The 19,032-nt window shown below is 44.6% G+C and overlaps 1 protein-coding gene across 2 annotated transcripts; it reads right to left on the bottom strand.

The window, feature by feature from the left end:
* Positions 1-315: 315 nt before the first annotated feature.
* LOC123404111 lies at positions 316-2,478 on the bottom strand. 2 transcript variants are annotated; one of them, XM_045098034.1, is made up of 4 exons: positions 2,361-2,478; positions 2,202-2,279; positions 1,571-1,663; positions 316-667 (listed from the first exon to the last, which is right to left on the bottom strand). In XM_045098034.1, the coding sequence occupies exons 1-4, from the start codon at positions 2,361-2,363 to the stop codon at positions 632-634; spliced, it is 210 nt and encodes a 69-aa protein (XP_044953969.1). In that variant the 5' UTR covers positions 2,364-2,478; the 3' UTR covers positions 316-631. The 2 variants fall into 2 exon arrangements, with proteins under 2 accessions (XP_044953969.1, XP_044953968.1); XM_045098033.1 differs by having other exon boundaries at positions 316-677; positions 2,361-2,474.
* Between the last annotated feature and the right edge of the window lie 16,554 nt (positions 2,479-19,032).

The raw sequence follows: 19,032 nt of genomic DNA, 5'->3' as shown, positions 1-19,032 counted from the left end.
AGATTTTACACAAGTAGATCAACATCGAGGCTTACTTCAGTCTCTAAGATTTTACACAAGTAGATCAACATCGAGGCTTACTTCAGTCTCTAAGATTTTACACAAGTAGATCAACATCGAGGCTTACTTCAGTCTTGTTTGCTGCAGGCTTGAACGGGCAGGCCCTCCTGTATTCTCATCCCAACATAAACCAGCAATTCAAGACGCTCTTTACCCTGCCAACGCATGATGACAGTTGTTGGCAAATTGGACGTGCAAGTGACCAAAGTCATATGTATGATTACCAAGTTGTTGCCTGTTGGACACGCATTTGGGTTACGCAATAGGATCATCTCTCATTCTCTCATCATCCTAGTTACACATATGCAATTCACGGGAAATATTACACAAACAATTAGTAGAGTACATGTAGATCAAGGCACATAGTACTACAAAACACACATGCACACAAAACCAGGGGAACCGTGAGAAACACCATTGTTACATTCAACATCTACTGCTCCAAGTATACATTCTTACATTGATTATTTCTTAGTTGCAATTTTGATTATATAAACACAACGCGTGTGTTAATCGTCTTTCTTCCCTTCAGCCGCGGCACTCTCTGGTTCCACCGGAGCTTTCGATTCGCTTATGACATGGGGATTAACAAGAGGCGTTGATTCGCCTGCTGCACCCTGTACAAAAAAAGGGTAACATAAATGTATAAGCACTTTACAAGCTAAAGCCCAAAACTAGTTAGCTGCTCATCAAAATCAATAAGCAATGGGGCTTACGCCTGCTACAGTGTAGCGGGTCCTAAAACTAACAGAAGAACTTGTAGAATAGTGAAAGTGGTACTGCAATGATTATATGCTATAGCTATGGTGACATATGTGAACTATTCAACACAAAGTCTGGTCATTGATCTTTACTAAGATGAGCACAAATCAAGACACAAGATGAAAAGAGAGTGCCAAATCAGCACATTGTTATGCCGCTGGTTCATCATAATCAAATTAACATGAATGAGCAAAATAAAAGACACTCAACAAATCATAGTATAATACAACCTAGAATGTACTAAATTTTTCTGAGAAACAAGAGAAACAGTACAAAAGCAAGTAAATATATTCCTGGTTGCCACACTTAACAATATGCAGCAACAGTTCGAAAAACAATAACAGAAAGCATCTGCATAATGTAACTTGTGTTCTTTTCCTTGAGGAATAAGAACTCTATTCTAGACAACCAAACTAAAATGAACTCTATAAATGTGTTAACAGGATCTAACGCCCAAATTAGTAGGATAGTTATTCACAATTACAAATGGCGCACACGTGGTCTACTGGGCGTTTATGGTTTAGAGGCCTTTTCAAGCCAAGGGGAGCAAAGGATGGTTGCCAACTAAGAGCTAGCTGCTAAGTTATCTATCGACGTTGGCATGATGTATCAATCAAATTTATCTGGGTATATTTTGCAAGATAAACTTATGAGACTGCCTAATCTGGAGAAGGGGGTGATAACCAGCAAACTGGAATTTGCACGAGCATAAGAGGGCAGAAAAGGTAGCATCAGCACGGAAGCTTACTTCAGTCTTGCTTGCTGCAGGCTTGAACGGGCAGGCAGCCGGGACTCGCTCAGGCCTCCTGTACTCCCATCCGAGCATGCGATAAACCTTGCTCTGCAACAGGCAATCAAACCATGGGTCAGCGTTCATGATACAAGTAAAAAAAACAGTTGCAAGCACGCCCACCCGCCTGCTTAAGCGTAATACCAGCATGCCAATTTGGATCGGTAGGCCGGTGATGCAAAACACTAAACCGCCGTTCTGGCATTGTAAAGGGCAATATGCACACTATTTGCCAGATAAAGGAACAAACAAACTGGCATACATTCATGTTCTCTGATGCTTATATATCTCGAGTGTAGACTGTTTCGAACATAATAGCATCTCTAGCTCCAATACTAGTGCTACCAAAATAAGCAAGATATTCCCGGCCGTTATCTCGCCGCCACGCTTTGGCCCCTCCTGCCGGCCTAGGGAGAGCGCAATCCGTAGGCCTGGCCTGACTGAGCACCTACGCGTGCTGCTGCTGCTGCTACGGATCCGATGAGAATCGGGGAGAATCCACTTTATTCAAAAAAAAATAAAAAAATCGGGGAGAATCCACATGAATCGGCGCAGGCAGGCAGGCAGAGGGAGGAGGAGGGGGGCTTACGAGGAGGAGGTCGAAGAGGTAGGGGAGCGCGTTGACGAAGGGGATGAGGAAGAGCGGGATCAGGCACGCCACGCACACCTGGAATCAGCAGCACATGAGATGAAATCAGGTCGGTCAGATCGGAGCGACGGCGCGCGGATCGGCGGCGGCAGGACTCACCATGGCGGGGGATCGGGGCGGGAGGGCCGAAGGAGGAAGCAGTCAGTCGTCTGGATTTTGACCGGATCGGGTCGGCTCCGCTCGGCTCGATTGGTCTGAGGAACAAGACGGACCGGAGAAAGGTAGGTGGGGTGGGGTGGGAGTCAGCTTTGTTGGTTGGTTCCATCTCGGGGGCCCCGCGGCCCAGCAAAGTACTTCCTCCGTTTCTAAATATATAAGTCTTCAAAAAGTTTCATTAGTGAACTGCATACGGATTTATATAGATACTATATTTTAGAGTATAGATTTATTCATTTTGTTTCGTATGTAGACTCCTAGTAAAATACTCCCTCCGTCCGGAAATAATTATCATAGAAGTAGATGTATCTAGACTTATTTTAGTTATAGATACATTCATTTTATACATTTCTAGGACAAGTATTTTCGGACGGAGGGAGTATGTTAAAAGACTTGTATTTAGGAACGGAGGGAGTATTAGCAAAATTTTCCATGGCTCCAAAGTAAATTTACCATGGTTCTAAGGTTAATTTGCTCATGCACTATAAAATTAAATTCCCATGGGTTGTGTAAAATTAAATTGCCATAGATGTAAGGTCAAATTTGCCATGGGTTCCATAGTTAATTTGCCATGGACGAAGGTTAAATTTGCCAGGTAGTTAAAAATAAATTTGCCATGTGGTGCCAAGTTAAAATACCATGGGTGTAACATCATAGATTTTCGCATGCCCTGTAAACTACATTTTCCATACTCCATGAGCTTAATTTCGCTATGTTCCATTAGAAAGAAATTTAGTATAGGATATGTTGGATGTTGAAACTACAAAAACCAAAAAATTGTCATCATTTATCAACCATTAACAATTCAAAATTATGAGCAAAAACTGTCGACGCATATTTCATATTGAAAATTTGCCATCATATATTTAAACCAAGATTGCCATGTTGTTCATGATAACTTTGCCATGTGTGTAAAAAATCACAAATTATGACCAAAAATGCCATGGTAGATGAATATTAAATTTCTGCCATGACTTTTTAGTCATAATTCTCACGCTTTGTATAAGAAAATAGCCATGAATGTATTGATATAATTAAAAAAACTGCCATGACCCATAAGCTATAGTTGCCATGCTCCATGCAATTAAGTTGTCATGGTCCCATAAAAAAGTAATTCATTGTCGTTGTACGAAAAAGGAATATAATTTGACATGCCTTATAAACTACGTTTGCCATGCCCCCATGAACTTAAGTTGCTATATTCCATTGGAAAGTGTTCTTTTTACCATTTTTTTGCAAAATAGGAATAAACCTTGCTATGATACATAAACTACAAATGCCATGCTCCATGAACTTAACTTGCGATGGTTTCATAAAAGAGTATTTTCCCATGTTGCAATTGAAAAAAATGTTTTGCCATAATCTACAATGAAAAGAGTTTGCCATGCCAGTTCAGAAGTTGTTTTTGCCCATGTATGCTACACAAATTTGTCGCCGATCTATACATGTAATGAAAAAGTGAAAATAGCCATGGCAAAAATTACACACATGCCAAATGCAAGGAAAAATCGATGGTAGAAAAAGAAACAATCGTTGCCTTCACATGGTTGTGTTGAAAAAATGAGTGGGCAACTCACACACATGTGAATGGCCATATATCTTTTCACTATAAACAGTGGGGTAAAAACCCCACTGCAACTTTTATTACTTAATAAAGAAAAAAATAGAGTCTCAATCAGTTACAAGCAGGCTTGAGGTAAGCCCAAAAAAACCTAGTAAAAAGAAAACAGAGAAAGAAAGAAAGAAAAACCTAAACCTAGACTAACCTGGAATTACATAATGGCTTCTAGCCAAGCTGAGAATTGATCATTGTATTTTTGCTAAAACGAAAGGTGGTAACTATGAAACATTGAAGAATTGCAATGTCAAAAGATATAATTTTCCAAGGCAAAATGATGTCTATTCATAGTGATTTGCCATGGTTAGAATTATAGGGTCATGATAATGATTTAGAGATATCTAATACATGGCAACATTATACGACAGTGGATTGACATGGCAAAAATGATCCGTAAAGAATGAATAGCAATTTGCGATGGCAACTATTTACTGAACATGGTCATAGTAAAATTTACATAGTCCATAAATTATGTTTGCCATGGTCCATATAGTAAGTTTGCCACGTTTTAGAAATTGTCGTTCCAACATTTAGTTTTGTCGTGCCACTTGAAGTAAGCTTGCCATATTTGGCAAGTTTGAAATGTTGTAGAAACTTCCAAATTTGCCATGTTTCTAGATAAGAGCAATCCTACATTTTCCATGTGACAATGGTCCCAAAATTTCCCATGGCAAGATTGTAGATGTGAAAAACAAACATAAAATGTAATACATCCAAGTGACAAACTAACTTGTTGCACAAAAAAATCAGTTAACTAAGAGTTTGTCTGTTTTGTGTGTTCTGTAAAAATAGCATGGCAAAACCTTATATAAGAGTTTTTTTATTTTTATTTTATCTAAAGATTAACATGGCAATTTTCTACATGGTACGATCTTTCAACATGGCAAATTATAGGATGTTAGCTAAGTTTTTGGTATGTCAAAACTAAGAAAGCATCAACTTACACCTACGAAAAAAAACCAAGCAAGTGACAGCCGCTATTGCTGCTCATCCAAAACCCCTACTCCTTTAATGCAAATCCACTTGAAGGGCCATGTCATGCCGTTGCAGGGGCTCGTCGAGAGCACATTTCTCCTCATTGTCATGGCGGGGGCGATGCAGGAGCTCGCGGAGAGCGTCGTACTACCAACGGCTCGCCACCGGCTATGTTGTGGTCGGAACACCATGGCATGTCGACGCAAGAGCTCGTGGAGAGCGACTCCTCTACGTAACAGTTGGACCGATGAAGCATGGGCTCAACGTGTGCCACTGCTTCGAATAGGAGGTCAGAGGACCACTCGGAGGCACAGCCACCAGCACCCTCCACGGGAGGCAGATCGCACACCAGAGAAGGAGTTGGTGGCACGAGGGAAGTGCAGCTCATCCCCCTGCCCTCTTCTAAAATCGCTTGGATGCATATGCGCATCCCCCACGCTCGAGGCTACTACATGTGGCATGCTTCTCCCCACACTCAAGGCAACCGCCATGTACGTACTTATCCCCATGTTCAAGGCCGCCACCATTAGGGCCCACTCCTCGTACTTCAGCATCCGTTGACAGGGACTTGTCATGCTCCTCACGCTGAGGCTATGCCACAAGACCCGTGGGACTCCTCATTGTGCGACAAACGATGATGCACGCGGCGGATGCGGTAGTCTCGGGCGGAGTCACGCAACTTCCACAAGACCACCAATCTATGTGACTACTGCCAGCCTATAGCGCTCCTTGTGGCGCGATCACCATCAGTGGCGGACCTAGCCCATTGGACCAGGGGTGGGCCACCAGTGCTACTGTACATATAAATTTTTTGTTTATTTAGCTTTTCTCGTATATGGTATAAAAACTATTTCCAAATTTCAGGATGGGTCGTGGCCCATACTGGCCACCCTCTACCTCCGTCACTGACCACTCTCGATGTACATGGCAGACGCGGAGGAGAGAAGTGATAGCGATTGAGTGCCTTCCAGGGATCTGAATTTTAATAGTTGTACGAGAAGATTGCCTTCTAGGGATCTTTGAGAATCTAAAAGCCCCATCCAAGAAGACCTTAATATCTATCTATATTATTAAAGGGGGATCTGCCATCTGTCGTGATGGTTCGACCACCCCCACGCTATCGATACCTCCTCCCACCCCCATCGCCCCACTGGTTTTTTCAATACCCTCCAAAAACGAACGGCAATTAAACCGGTTCGACTATCCTCCCACCCCTCGATCGTACAGTAAAAAAAACCAATCCACCCCGTACGTGCGAGCACAATGTGGTTCAACCTCCTTCGACAGCTCTCCCGATTACCTCCATCATGATCCCCTCCATCTCGTGACGCACCCACGATCTCCACTGTTTTCAGCCCACGATCTTCCATCGAGGAGCAAGAAATCGGAATCAAGGCGGAAGGGATTGGTGTTGATGTGCAACTATTCCTGACTTGATGCCTCCACATCAAAGGAGCCAGAAAAGAGCTGCTCCCAATTGTTCAATAATTAGAAATTGTCTTGCAATAGCCCACCGGGGCGTGGGATGAGGCAGTTTTTGAGGGTAGAGTATTCAACCCAAATTTGTTGGTTCGCGCGACGGGAAGTGAAAGAATATTCTCAAGTGTTAGCAGCTGAATGTGTCAGATTCAACCACACCTGAAAGATTAGTATCTGCAAGCAAAGTGTCAACAACAAAGTAGTATGATAACAACGGTGCCAGAAACGATTTGTTGACGGCAGACTATTCCTAGCTGTTGTATCAATGGCGCCAGAAAAGTATTGTAGCAGGTAGCAGCAGTGTAACGAGCAACAACAGTCGCAAGGAATAGCAGTAGTGATAGCAGTAGCAAGTAGCAACAGTAGAAAGTAACAGCAGTAGCAAGTAGTAGCAGAGCAAAGCAAGTAACAGCAGCAGCAACAGTAGTAACAGCAGCAGAGCAAAACAAGTAACAGTAGCAGTGGGACAAACTCGTAGGCAATGGGTCGGTGATTTGTCGGATGATATTCATCATGCAACAGTTATAACACGGAGAGATATGTGGCTAGCTCCCGTTCGTCAATGTGATGTAGGCATGCATTCCGTGTGTCGTCATACGTGCTTAGGGAAAAGAACTTGCATGACATCTATTGTCCATCCCTCCCGTGGCAGGGGGTCCAAAAGGATACTACGAAATATTAAGGTTCTCCTTTTAATAAAGAATCGGAACAACGCATTAGCACTTGGTGAACACATGAACTCCTCAAACTATGGTCATCACCGGGAGTGGTTCCGGTTATTGTCACTCCGGGGTTGCCGGATCATAACACATAGTAGGTAACTACAACTTGCAAGATCGGATCTAAAACGCACATATATTGCTGACAACATAATAATTTCCGATCTGAAATCATGGCACTCGAGCCCTAGTGACAAGCATTAAGCATGGCAAAGTAGTAGCAACATCAATCTCAGAACACAGTGGATACTAGGGATCAATCTCCGTCAAAACTAACTCGATTACATGATAGATCTCATCCTACTCATCACCGCCCAGCGAGCCTACGAATAGATTACTCACGAACGATGAAGAGCTTCATGGAATTTGAGAGGGAAGAAGGTTTATGATGACGATAGCAACGATTTCCCCTCTCCGGAGCCCAAAACGGACTCCAGATCTGCCCTCCAGATGAAGAACAGGATGTGGCGGCGCCTCCGTATCGCAAACGCGATGAAATCTTCTCTCTTTATTTTTTTCTGGGACGAAAGGGAATAAATAGCGCTGGAATTGGGGGCGGCAGAGCCACGTGGGCCCCACAAGCTTGGTAGCCGCATCCAGGGGTGGCGGCTACAGGGCTTGTGGCCCACTGGCCCGTCCCCTCCGGTGGATCTTTGTGCAGGTATTTTTCATATTTTCCAAAAATATTCTCCGTAAATTTTCAGGACGTTCTGAGAACTTTCATTTCTGCACAAAAACAACACCATGGCAATTCTGCTGAAAACAACGTCAATCCGGGTTAGTTCCATTCAAATCATGCAAATTAGAGTCCAAAACAAGGGCAAAAGAGTTTGGAAAAGTAGATACGATGGAGACGTATCAACTCCCCCAAGCTTAAAACCTTGCTTGTCCTCACGCAACTCAGTTGACAAACTGAAAGAGAATGAAAAACTTTGACAAACTATGTTTGATCTTGTTGTTGCAACTATGTCTATCTCATAACCAGAATTTCAGCAAGATCACAAGTTAACCACATAAGCAAGTGACACAAAGGTCTCACGGTAAACTAATAATAATGAGTTTCAGATACCAACAATTCAATCAAAACAAGCATGAAGCAATATGAATAGGTGGTATCTCGCTAGCTCTTTCTGAGACCACAAAACATAAATGCAGAGCACTTTCAAAGATCAATGGCTGACTAAACACTGTAATTCGTAGCAACGAAGATCCAGTCATAGTCATACTCAATATCAATCAAAAGCAAAGCATAAAAATGACAGAGGTGCTCTCTAATTGGTGCTTATACAAGAGGAGGATGACTCAATAGGAAAATAAATAGACAGGCCCTTCGCAGAGGGAAGCATTGATTTGCAGTGGTGCGAGAGCTCAAGCTTTGAAAACAGAGATAATAATTTTGGGTGGCATGCTTTCATTGTCAAAGCAATGACCAAGAGTTCTCAATATCTTCCATGCCACTCATGCTATAGGCGGTTCCCAAACAGAAAAGTAAAGTTTTAACTCCCCCACCACCAATCAATCACACTCCACGGTGAGCCGAATCCTCGGGTACCGTCCATACTAACATCAATCCGGGGGGAGTCTTGTTTTACAGTTATGTTTTCGATTTAAGCGTGGAACTGGGCATTCCAATTACCAGCCCCTTTCTCGTGAATGACAGTGAATAAACACATGTCGAGGATAACCCGCCTAACATCGAAGATATCAATAGCCCCCTGTCACCACATGAGTGGTTCGGGCATGCAAAACAGATTATTTCTTGAAGGTTTAGAGAATGGCACATGCAAATTTACTTGGAACAGCAAGTAGATACCACAAATAGGTAGGTATGGTGGACTCTCATGGAAAAACTTTTGGGTTTATGAAAGTGGATGCACAAGCAGTATTCCGCTTAGTACAAGTGAAGGCTAGCAAAAGACTGGGAAGCGACCAACTAGAGAGCGACAACAGTCATCAAGATGCAATGAGTTTGACTAACATTGAGTGCAAGCATGAGGAGGATATAAATCACCACGAATACGAACATCAAAGAGGCTATGTTGATTTTGTTTCAACTACATGCATGAACATGCGCCAAGTCAAGCCACTTGAATCATTCAAAGGAGAATACCATCCTATCATACTACATCATAGTCATCTCAAAATCTATGTTGGCATTCAAGACAAACCATTATAAGCTCTCAGCTAATTAAGCATGGCATCAGAAACTATGATCTCTAAGTTGTCATTGCAAACATGGTTCTCTCACAACAAAGCTGAATCTGGGACGACAAGCTAGTCATATTTACAAAAACAAAATAGATAGAGTTCATACCAGCTTTTCCATTCTCAGTCACTTCATCATATATCATCATTATTGCCTTACACTTGCAGGATCGAACGATGTGAACAATAATAAGAGTGCTCGTGCATTGGACTAAGCTGAATCTGCAGGCAAACACAAAGGAGAAGACAAAGTAATATAGCTCTTTGAAAGCTAAACAAGTATGCATGCAAGAGCCACTAAACATTGTAACCAATATCTTCTACCTTGACCCAAAGAAAAAGAAAAGTATGTACACAGGAAAACTCCCAATAAGCAAAAGAAGAAAGGAAAATCTTTTTGGGTTTTCTCAAAAGGACACAAAACAAGAAAACAAGAAAACAAAAATAAACTAGCATGGATAATACAGTGGCAAAGTGTAAACACCGACTAACAAAGTGAAAGCATAAGCATGAATGTAAGGTCGGTGAGAACACGTACTCCCCCAAGCTTAGGATTTTGGCCTAGCTTGGTCTACTCCCAAGGCGGGAAATAACCAGCTCCAGGATACTCCGGAGCGGATTGTGGATGCCACTGTTGTGTGAGCTCCTCTGGCTCCCACTGATAAACTGGCGTCTGGTACTCGGCTGGCGGCTCGGGCATGGGCACCTGTGGTTGGGCCAAGCCCCAATATGCGTAGATGTCCGAGGGCATAATAGTGTACCTGCCTGCATGAAGATCGAACAAAGAAGGATCAGGCAAAGTAATAGTCCCTCGAGTACCCTGACTAAATACCAGGTTATAAATCATCCGTCTACTAGCATCTCCATCCAGAAAATCATGGCGAACCATGCTGTCATAATCCAGATATTTCTCAGGAAGAAGCATCTCTCCTTCCTCCCCTAGTCTAACGGGTATCTCAAAGTGTCTATCAAGACGGGTAGCGTAGATACCTCCATAGACGACACCCTTTGAACGGTTTGTGTTCAACCGCTGAGCTACTATAGCACCTAGGCTATAATTCTTATCGTTATAAAGGCCTTAGCGCAAAAACCGCAAGGTCTGGAGAACTAAGTGATCCAGCCTCCCCACGGCCAATCGAACATTTTCCCACAAATAAAGAGAAGTATCGAAGCATAGGAAAATGTATGCTAGCAATTCTAGCACGAGACACTCCTCTCTCCTCTCCAACAGCAATAGTACCTATGAAATCCTCCAAGTCCCGTGGACGAGGGTCATGAATATCCCAACATACGGTAATTTGCATACATTGCAAAAATCATGTAGTGTCATGCACTGGGGGATTGTCACGCCCAAGATGCGACCCTATCCTCAATTTGGCACGAAGGCCTCGTCAGGGATAGAAGCGCATCTCGTCGTGTCGCAAGAATGGATATCGTTACAAGTACATGTACTAAAAAGAAGGGATTATATAGAATTGGCTTACACTCGCCACAAGCTACATCAGAGTCACATCAGTACATTACATAATCATCAAGAGTAAGAGCAGGGTCCGACTACGGACGAAAACAAACGAGAAAAATAAGAACGACGTCCATCCTTGCTATCCCAGGCTGCCGGCCTGGAACCCATCCTAGATCGATGATGAAGAAGAAGAAGAAGCAACTCCAAATGAACAATCAACGCGCTCGCGTCAAGTAACCTTTACTTGTACCTGCAACTGGTGTTGTAGTAATCTGTGAGCCACAGGGGACTCAGCAACCCCATTTCCAAAGTATCAAGACTAGCAAAGCTTAATGGGTGAGGTATGGTTAAGTGGTGAGGTTGCAGCAGCGGCTAAGCATATATTTGGTGGCTAAACTTACGAGTACCAGAAATAAGAGGGGGAAGATCTACGCATAACGGACGTGAACTACAGATGATCAAATGAATGATCCTGAACACCTACCTACGTCAGACATAACCCCACCGTGTCCTCGATTGGAGAAGGAACTCACGAAAGAGACAATCACGGTTACGCACACAGTTGGCATGTTTTAATTAAGTTAATTTCAAGTTATCTAGAACCAGTGTTAAACAAAGTATCCACGTTGCCACATAACCGCGGGCACGGCTTTCCGAAAGATTTAACCCTGCAGGGGTGCTCCAACTAGTCCATCACAAATTACCACAAGCCGCATAGAAATCCTCGATCACGAAGCTCGCGAACTCGTCAGATTCCCTAGTGGAAAACCTCAACTCTGAGATTACCCAAAGCATCACTGGAATCCCGATGCACAAGATATCTCGTCAAAGGTAAAACTAATCCAGCAAGGCCGCCCAACGTGTCGACGTACCCGATAGGAGCCGCGTATCTCGTTCTCAGGACACGACGGATGGAACTAGCTACGAGTGCCAAACCTCGAGTTTCCTCGCGGTGGCCCCGCAGGCAGACCGTTTGGGACCAACACCATCAGCACTGGCCCCCTTGTTTATGTAAAATTAGTCCTCGGGTAGCGCTAACTCCCTATGCATTTCAATTTATCAAAATTATTATGTTGGGCAAATGTAAAACCAATGTTGGGCCTTGCCAGACCAGCTTTAATCTAAAACGAATTATCAAGGGGGTCCCCATAACAACCCCGATCGTGTTAGGAGCGCTCGATTATGGAACATAACACCGGTAGCCGAAACTAAGGGGGCAAAGGTGGAACAAAACACCAGGCTAGAAAGGCCGAGCCTTCCACCTTTTACCAAGTATATAGGTGCATTAAACTAAATAGCATTTAATATGGTGATATAACAAGGAACCCATGCTTTCACATGGAAGCAACTGCACCTGCAACTAGCAACGCTATCAACAGGGTTAAGCAAGCAGTAACATAGCCAATCAGTGGTTTGCTAGGTTGAATAGGTTGAAGGTTATCATGGCATTGTTGAGAGGCTGATATTTAACATGTGGTAGGCAACGAGACATAAACGATAGCAACGGTAAAACTAGCATGGCAATGATAGTAATGGTATCTGGGGAAATGATCATCTTGCCTGAGATCCCGCTTGGAAGAAGAATGCCTCCGTGTAGCAGACGAACCGACGTAGTCGAATGGGTCCTCACATCCGACACGCTTGCGGAACTCTATCGAGACGAAGCAAACCGGAAACACAAATCAACACACGATATTCACCACACGATGCACAACACATATGATGCATGAGCTACTGAATACATGCAAGTCACGGCATGACAATTCACGCAATCAAACACTACACATTAAGTGAAGTTCAATATGCAACGAGTTGCATATTGACGAAACTCCACATATGAATTATTTAGTTCACTCCCGGTTATTTACACGGCAATATTAATGTTGTCAAACATGCAAGAGGTGAAGCGGAAATTAAACTCCCTTCATAACATAACACTCAGGTATATCAGGCAATTCATATCTAGGAGAGCTAGATCTAGCAGGAGCAAAAGCAGGTTCTATCTCAATAGTATCGCTAGTTTGAGAAGCATCACGAGCATTGGCAGTAACTCTAGCAATATGAGCATCAAGGAATATCCCTAGTGGCATATCAGGCAAAGTAGTATCTCTAGCAGTATCAAGCATATCATCATGAGGTAAAATAGCATCTCTAGCATCATCAGGCAAAGCAGTATCAAGCATAGCATCATCAGGCAAGGCAGTATCAAGCATAGCATCATCAGGCAAGGCAGTATTAGGCATAGCAGTATCAGGCATAGCATCATCAGGCATAGCATCTCTAGCAGTATCAGGCATAGCATCTCTAGCAATATCAGGCATAGCAGCATCATAAGCATCATCAAGCACAGGCGACATATCAAGATTTCTAGTAGGAGGTGATGTCGCAAACTTACTCATAACTGAAGGTGAATCAAGTGCAGAGCTAGATGGCAGTTCCTTACCTCCCCTCGTAGTTGAGGGCAAAACTTTGGTTTTTGGATCTTTCAGATTCTTCATAGGGATCAGCAGATATAAATCCCAAGTGACTCAGATAATATAGCAATCCCTTCCCCGACAACGGCGCCAGAAAAATGTTGTTGATGTGCAACTATTCCTGACTTGATGCCTCCACGGCAACGGAGCCAGAAAAGAGCTGCTCCCAATTGCTCAACAATTAGAAATTGTCTTGCAATATCCCACCAGCGCGTGGGATTGAGGCAGTTTTCAAGGGTAGAGTATTCAACCCAAATTTGTTGGTTCACGCGACGGGAAGTGAAAGAATATTCTCAAGTGTTAGCAGCTGAATTTGTCAGATTCAACCACACCTGAAAGATTAGTATCTGCAAGCAAAGTGTCAACAACAAAGTAGTATGATAACAACGGTGCCAGAAACGATCTGTTGACGGAAGACTATTCCTAGCTGTTGTATCAATGGCGCCAGAAAACTATTGTAGCAGGTAGCAGCAGTGTAACGAGCAACAGCAGTGGCAAGGAACAACAGTAGTGACAGCAGTAGCAAGTAACGGCAGTAGCAAGTAGGAGCAGAGCAAAGCAAGTAACAGCAGCAACAACAGTAGTAACAGCAGCAGAGCAAAACAAGTAACAGTAGCAGTGGGACAAACTCGTAGGCAATGGTCGGTGATTTGTCGGATGATATTCATCATGCAATAGTTATAACACAGAGAGATATGTGGCTAGCTCCAGTTCGTCAATGTGATGTAGGCATGCATTCCGTGTGTCGTCATACGTGCTTAGGGAAAAGAACTTGCATGACATCTATTTCCCATCCCTCCCGTGGCAGTGATACGTCCATTTTGCATCATGCTTTCCTGTTGATATTTCTCGCTTTATGTATTGTTATTATACTTTGTGGTACTATACTTATGTCTTTTCTCTCTTATTTTGCAAGGTTTATTTGAAGAGGGAGAATACCGGCAGCTGGAATTCTGGACTAGAAAAGGAGAAAGTCTGAGTCCTCTATTCTATGCAACTCCAAATGCCCTGAAAATCAACGTGGAATTTTTTGGGAATGTATAAAAAATACTGGGCGAAAGAAGTGCCAGAGGGGAGCTACCAGGGGCCCACAAGCCTGGTAGACGCCACCTACCCCCCTGGCGGCGGCTACAGGGCTTGTGGGCACCCTGGCGGCCCACTGCCCCCCCCCCCCTCTTTTGCTATATGAAGGGTTTCGTCCGAGAAAAATTAGGGTGGAGCTTTTTCGTGGATTCTCCGCCGCCACGAGGCGAAACTTGAGCAGAACCAATCTAGAGCTCCGACAGGACGATCCTGTCGGGGAAACTTCCCTCCCGGAGAGGGAACTCGTCGCGATCGTCATCACCAACACTCTTCTCGTCGGAGGGGAGTCATCTCCATCAACATCTTCATCAGCACCATCTCCTCTCCAAACCCTAGTTCATCTCTTGTAACCAATCTCCGTCTCGCGACTCCGATTGGGCCTTGTAATGTTGCTAGTAGTGTTGATTACTCTTTGTAGTTGATGCTAGTTGGATTACTTGGTGGAAGAGTTTATGTTCAGATCCTTGATGCTACTCATTACACCTCTGATCATGATTATGATTATGCTTTGTGAGTAGTTACTTTTGTTCCTGAGGACATGGGATAAGTATGCTGATAATAGTCATGTGAACTTGATATTCGTTCGGTATTTTGATATGTTGTATGTTGTCTTTTCCTCTAGTGGTGTTATGTGAACGTCAACTACATAACACTTCACCATATTTGGGCCTATAGGAAGGCATTGGGGAGTAGTAAGTAGATGATGGGTTGCTAGAGTGACACAAGCTTAAACCCTAGTCTATGCGTTGCTTCGTAAGGGGCTGATTTGGATCCACTAGTTTAATGCTACGGTTAGATGTTGTCTTAATTCTTCTTTCGTAGTTGCGGATGCTTGCGAGAGGGGTTAATCATAAGTGGGATGCTTGTCCAAGTAAGGGCAGTACCCAAGCGCCGGTCCACCCACATATCAAACTATCAAAGTAACGAACGCGAATCACATGAACATGATGAAACTAGCATGACAGAAATTCCCGTGTGTCCTCGGGAGCGTTTTTCCTCCTATAAGACTTTGTTCAGGCTTGTCCCTTGCTACAAAAGCGGTTGGGCCACTTTGCTGCACCGTTGCTACTACTTGTTACTTGTTACTTTTCACCTGCTACGTTTCACCTCACTACACCATCACTTGTTACCGCTACTTTGAGTGCTTGTAGTTATTACCTTGTTGAAAACCGTTTATTAGAGCCTTCTGCTCCTCGTTGGGTTCGACACTCTTACTTATCGAAAGGACTACGATTGATCCCCTATACTTGTGGGTCATAAAGCAGCGGGGTCCAAAAGGATACTACGGGATATTAAGGTTCTCCTTTTAATAAAGAACCGAAACATCGCATTAGCACTTGGTGAACACATGAACTCCTCAAACTATGGTCATCACCGGGAGTGGTTCCGGTTATTGTCACTCCGGGGTTGCCGGATCATAACACATAGTAGGTAAGTACATCTTGCAAGATCGGATCTAAAACGCACATATATTGGTGACAACATAATAATTTCAGATCTGAAATCATGGCACTCGGGCCCTAGTGACAAGCATTAAGCATGGCAAAGTAGTAGCAACATCAATCTCAGAACATAGTGGATACTAGGGATCAACCCCCGTAAAAACTAACTCGATTACATGATAGATCGCATCCTACTCATCACCGCCCAGCGAGCCTACGAATAGATTACTCACGAACGATGAAGCGCTTCATGGAATTTGAGAGGGAAGAAGGTTGATGATGACGATGGCGACGATTTCCCCTCTCCGGAGCCCAAAACGGACTCCAGATCTGCCCTCCAGATGAAGAACATGATGTGGTGGCGCCTCCATATCGCAAATGCGATGAAATCTTCTCTCTTTATTTTTTCTGGGACGAAAGGGAATAAATAGCGCTGGAATTGGGGGCGGCAGAGCCACGTGGGCCCCACAAGCTTGGTATCCGCCACCAGGGGCGGCGGCTACAGGGCTTGTGGCCCACTGGCCCGTCCCCTCCGGTGAATCTTTACGCAGGTATTTTTCATATTTTCTAGAAATATTCTCCATAAATTTTCACGACATTCCGAGAACTTTCATTTCTGCACAAAACCAACAGCATGGCAATTCTGCTGAAAACAGCGTCAGTCCGGGTTAGTTCCATTCAAATCATGCAAATTAGAGTCCAAAACAAGGGCAAAAGAGTTTGAAAAAATAGATATGGTGGAGACGTATCACTTGGCGGAGGGATGCGCGGGCGCGGGCGCAGATCTCGCGGCCTGACGGCTCACCTTGTCCTGCGCGCAGGCTTTGGCGGCGGTGGCCTTGTCGTGCTCGCCGTCCTCGGGGAAGGCGAGCGGGGTGTCCGGGCTGGCGACGCTCTCGCTCCTGCCGCTATCATCATCGGCCGCCGCGGCGGGCTTCTTGGCCAGCGGGGCCGCGGGGCCCTCCACGGTCGGCGCCGGCCCCACGAGGGGATCTCCGACCGCCCGTTCTGCTTCTGCTGCTGGCGACGGTGGCGGTTGCAGGCCCGCACGATGGATGGCAGGTCGGCGAGAATGGCGGCCACCTTGAGCTCGCGGTCGCCGAACCCCTCCTCCTCCCGCGCCGGCACGCCCCCTCCCCCCCCCCCCCCCCCGCCGTGGCCGCCATGGATCTCGGCGACCGAGGGATTAAGCAGGGTTCTGCGTGCGGAAATCCACTTGCTCCAAGACGTCTTTCGCGGCCGACGGTTTCCAAGACGTCTTCTTCGCACGCGGCTACGGCAAGGACGCGCGGAGGAGCAGATGGGGTATGAAGATGCATGGAAGGCCAACAGCTCAGACTTCGACGCCCTTTTCCTCCGTCAAGGACATTGTCGCAGGTGCGTAGATCTCCATATTTTCCTTCGTTGTCGTCGTCATCATGCCCGTGCAACCAATATTCCACATGGCCAGCGCTTTTGGTCCATGGCAAAACGAATACAGCAAACCCGGCTTGCCTTCAGATGTATTGAATACGCTATAACAAGTTAACAACGCAGCTAGCTAGCTTTCTGTGTAGATAGATCGGATTGGTGGATTGATTGATCGACTAGATGGTGGATTTTATTGATCGACTACCTAGCAACACGCGCACAAACACTGGCATCTAAAGCATTTTCTTATATACTGATACGTCTCAAACGTATCTATAATTTTTGATGGTTTCATGTTGTTATCTTGTCAACTTTGGATGTTTTATATACCTTATATATCTTTTTTTGGGACAAACTTATTAATTCAGTGCCAAGTGCCAGTTCTTGTTTTTTCTGTGTTTTTGACTCTTTTCAGATCTGATTTTGGAACGGAGTCCAAATAGAATAAAATCCCCGAAATAAATTTTTCGAGAACAGAAGAAGATCAGGGAACTTGAGGGCCAAGGCAGGAGGCCCACAGGGAGCCCACAAGCCCTGACGCCGCGACCAGGGGGGCCCGCGGCGACCAGGCTTGTGGCCTCCCTGGCGCTCCCCTGCCCTAGCTATTTGGCCTATATATTCCCTAAAATCCCAGAAGAAATCAGGGCGTCCACGAAACCACTTTTCCACCGCCGCAAGCTTCCGTTTCCGCGAGATCTCATCTGGAGACCCTTCCCGGTGCCCTGCCGGAGGGGACTTTGAAGCTGGAGGGCTTCTACATCAACATCATCGCCTCTCCAATGACTCGTGAGTAGTCCACTTCAGACCTACGGGTCCGTAGCTAGTAGCTAGATGGCTTCTTCTCTCTCTTGGATCTTTAATACAAAGTTCTCCATGATCTTCATGGAGATCTTTCCGATGTAATCCTCTTTGGCGGTGTGTTTGTCGAGATCCGATGAATTGTGGATTTGTGATCAGATTATCTATGAATTATATTTGAGTCTTTGCTAATTTCTTATATGCATGATTTGATATCCTTGTAAGTCTCTCTGAGTCTTGGGTTTTGTTTGGCCAACTAGATCTATGATTCTTGCAATGGGAGAAGTGCTTGGTTTTGGGTTCATACCGTGCGGTGACCTTTCCTAGTGACAGAAAGGGCAGCAAGGCACGCATCGTGTTGTTGCCATCAAGGGTAACAAGATGGTATTTCATCATAGATTTGAGATTGTCCATCTACATCATGTCATCTTGCTTAAGGCGTTACTCTGTTCTTATGAACTCAATACACTAGATGCATGCTGGATAGCGGTCGACGTGTGGAGTAATAGTAGTAGATGCAGAAAGTATCGGTCTACTTGTTTTGGACGTGATGCCTATATATATGATCATTGCCATATATAACGTCATGACTTTGCGCGGTTCTATCAACTGCTAGACAGCAATCCGTTCACCCACCGTCTACTTGCTTTCATGAGAGAAGCCACTAGTGAACACTACAGCCCCCGGGTCTATTCACAACTATCGTCTCCACTTTTACTTTTACTTTGCTTTGTTTACTTTTTTCTTTCAGTTCTCACTTTGCAAACAATCTATAAGGTATTGACAACCCCTTCATAGCGTTGGGTACAAGCTCTTTGTGTTTGTGCAGGTACTTGTGACTTGACGTGATCCTCCTACTGGATCGATACCTTGGTTCTCAAACTGAGGGAAATACTTACTGCCGCAGTGCTACATCACCCTTTCCTCTTCAAGGGAACACCAACGCAAGG

This window comes from Hordeum vulgare, chromosome 6H, assembly GCF_904849725.1.
Source record: "Hordeum vulgare subsp. vulgare chromosome 6H, MorexV3_pseudomolecules_assembly, whole genome shotgun sequence".
Lineage (NCBI taxonomy): Eukaryota > Viridiplantae > Streptophyta > Magnoliopsida > Poales > Poaceae > Hordeum > Hordeum vulgare.
The sequence above is the reverse complement of the archived record's forward strand: the minus strand, read 5'-3'. Positions and strand labels throughout refer to the sequence as shown.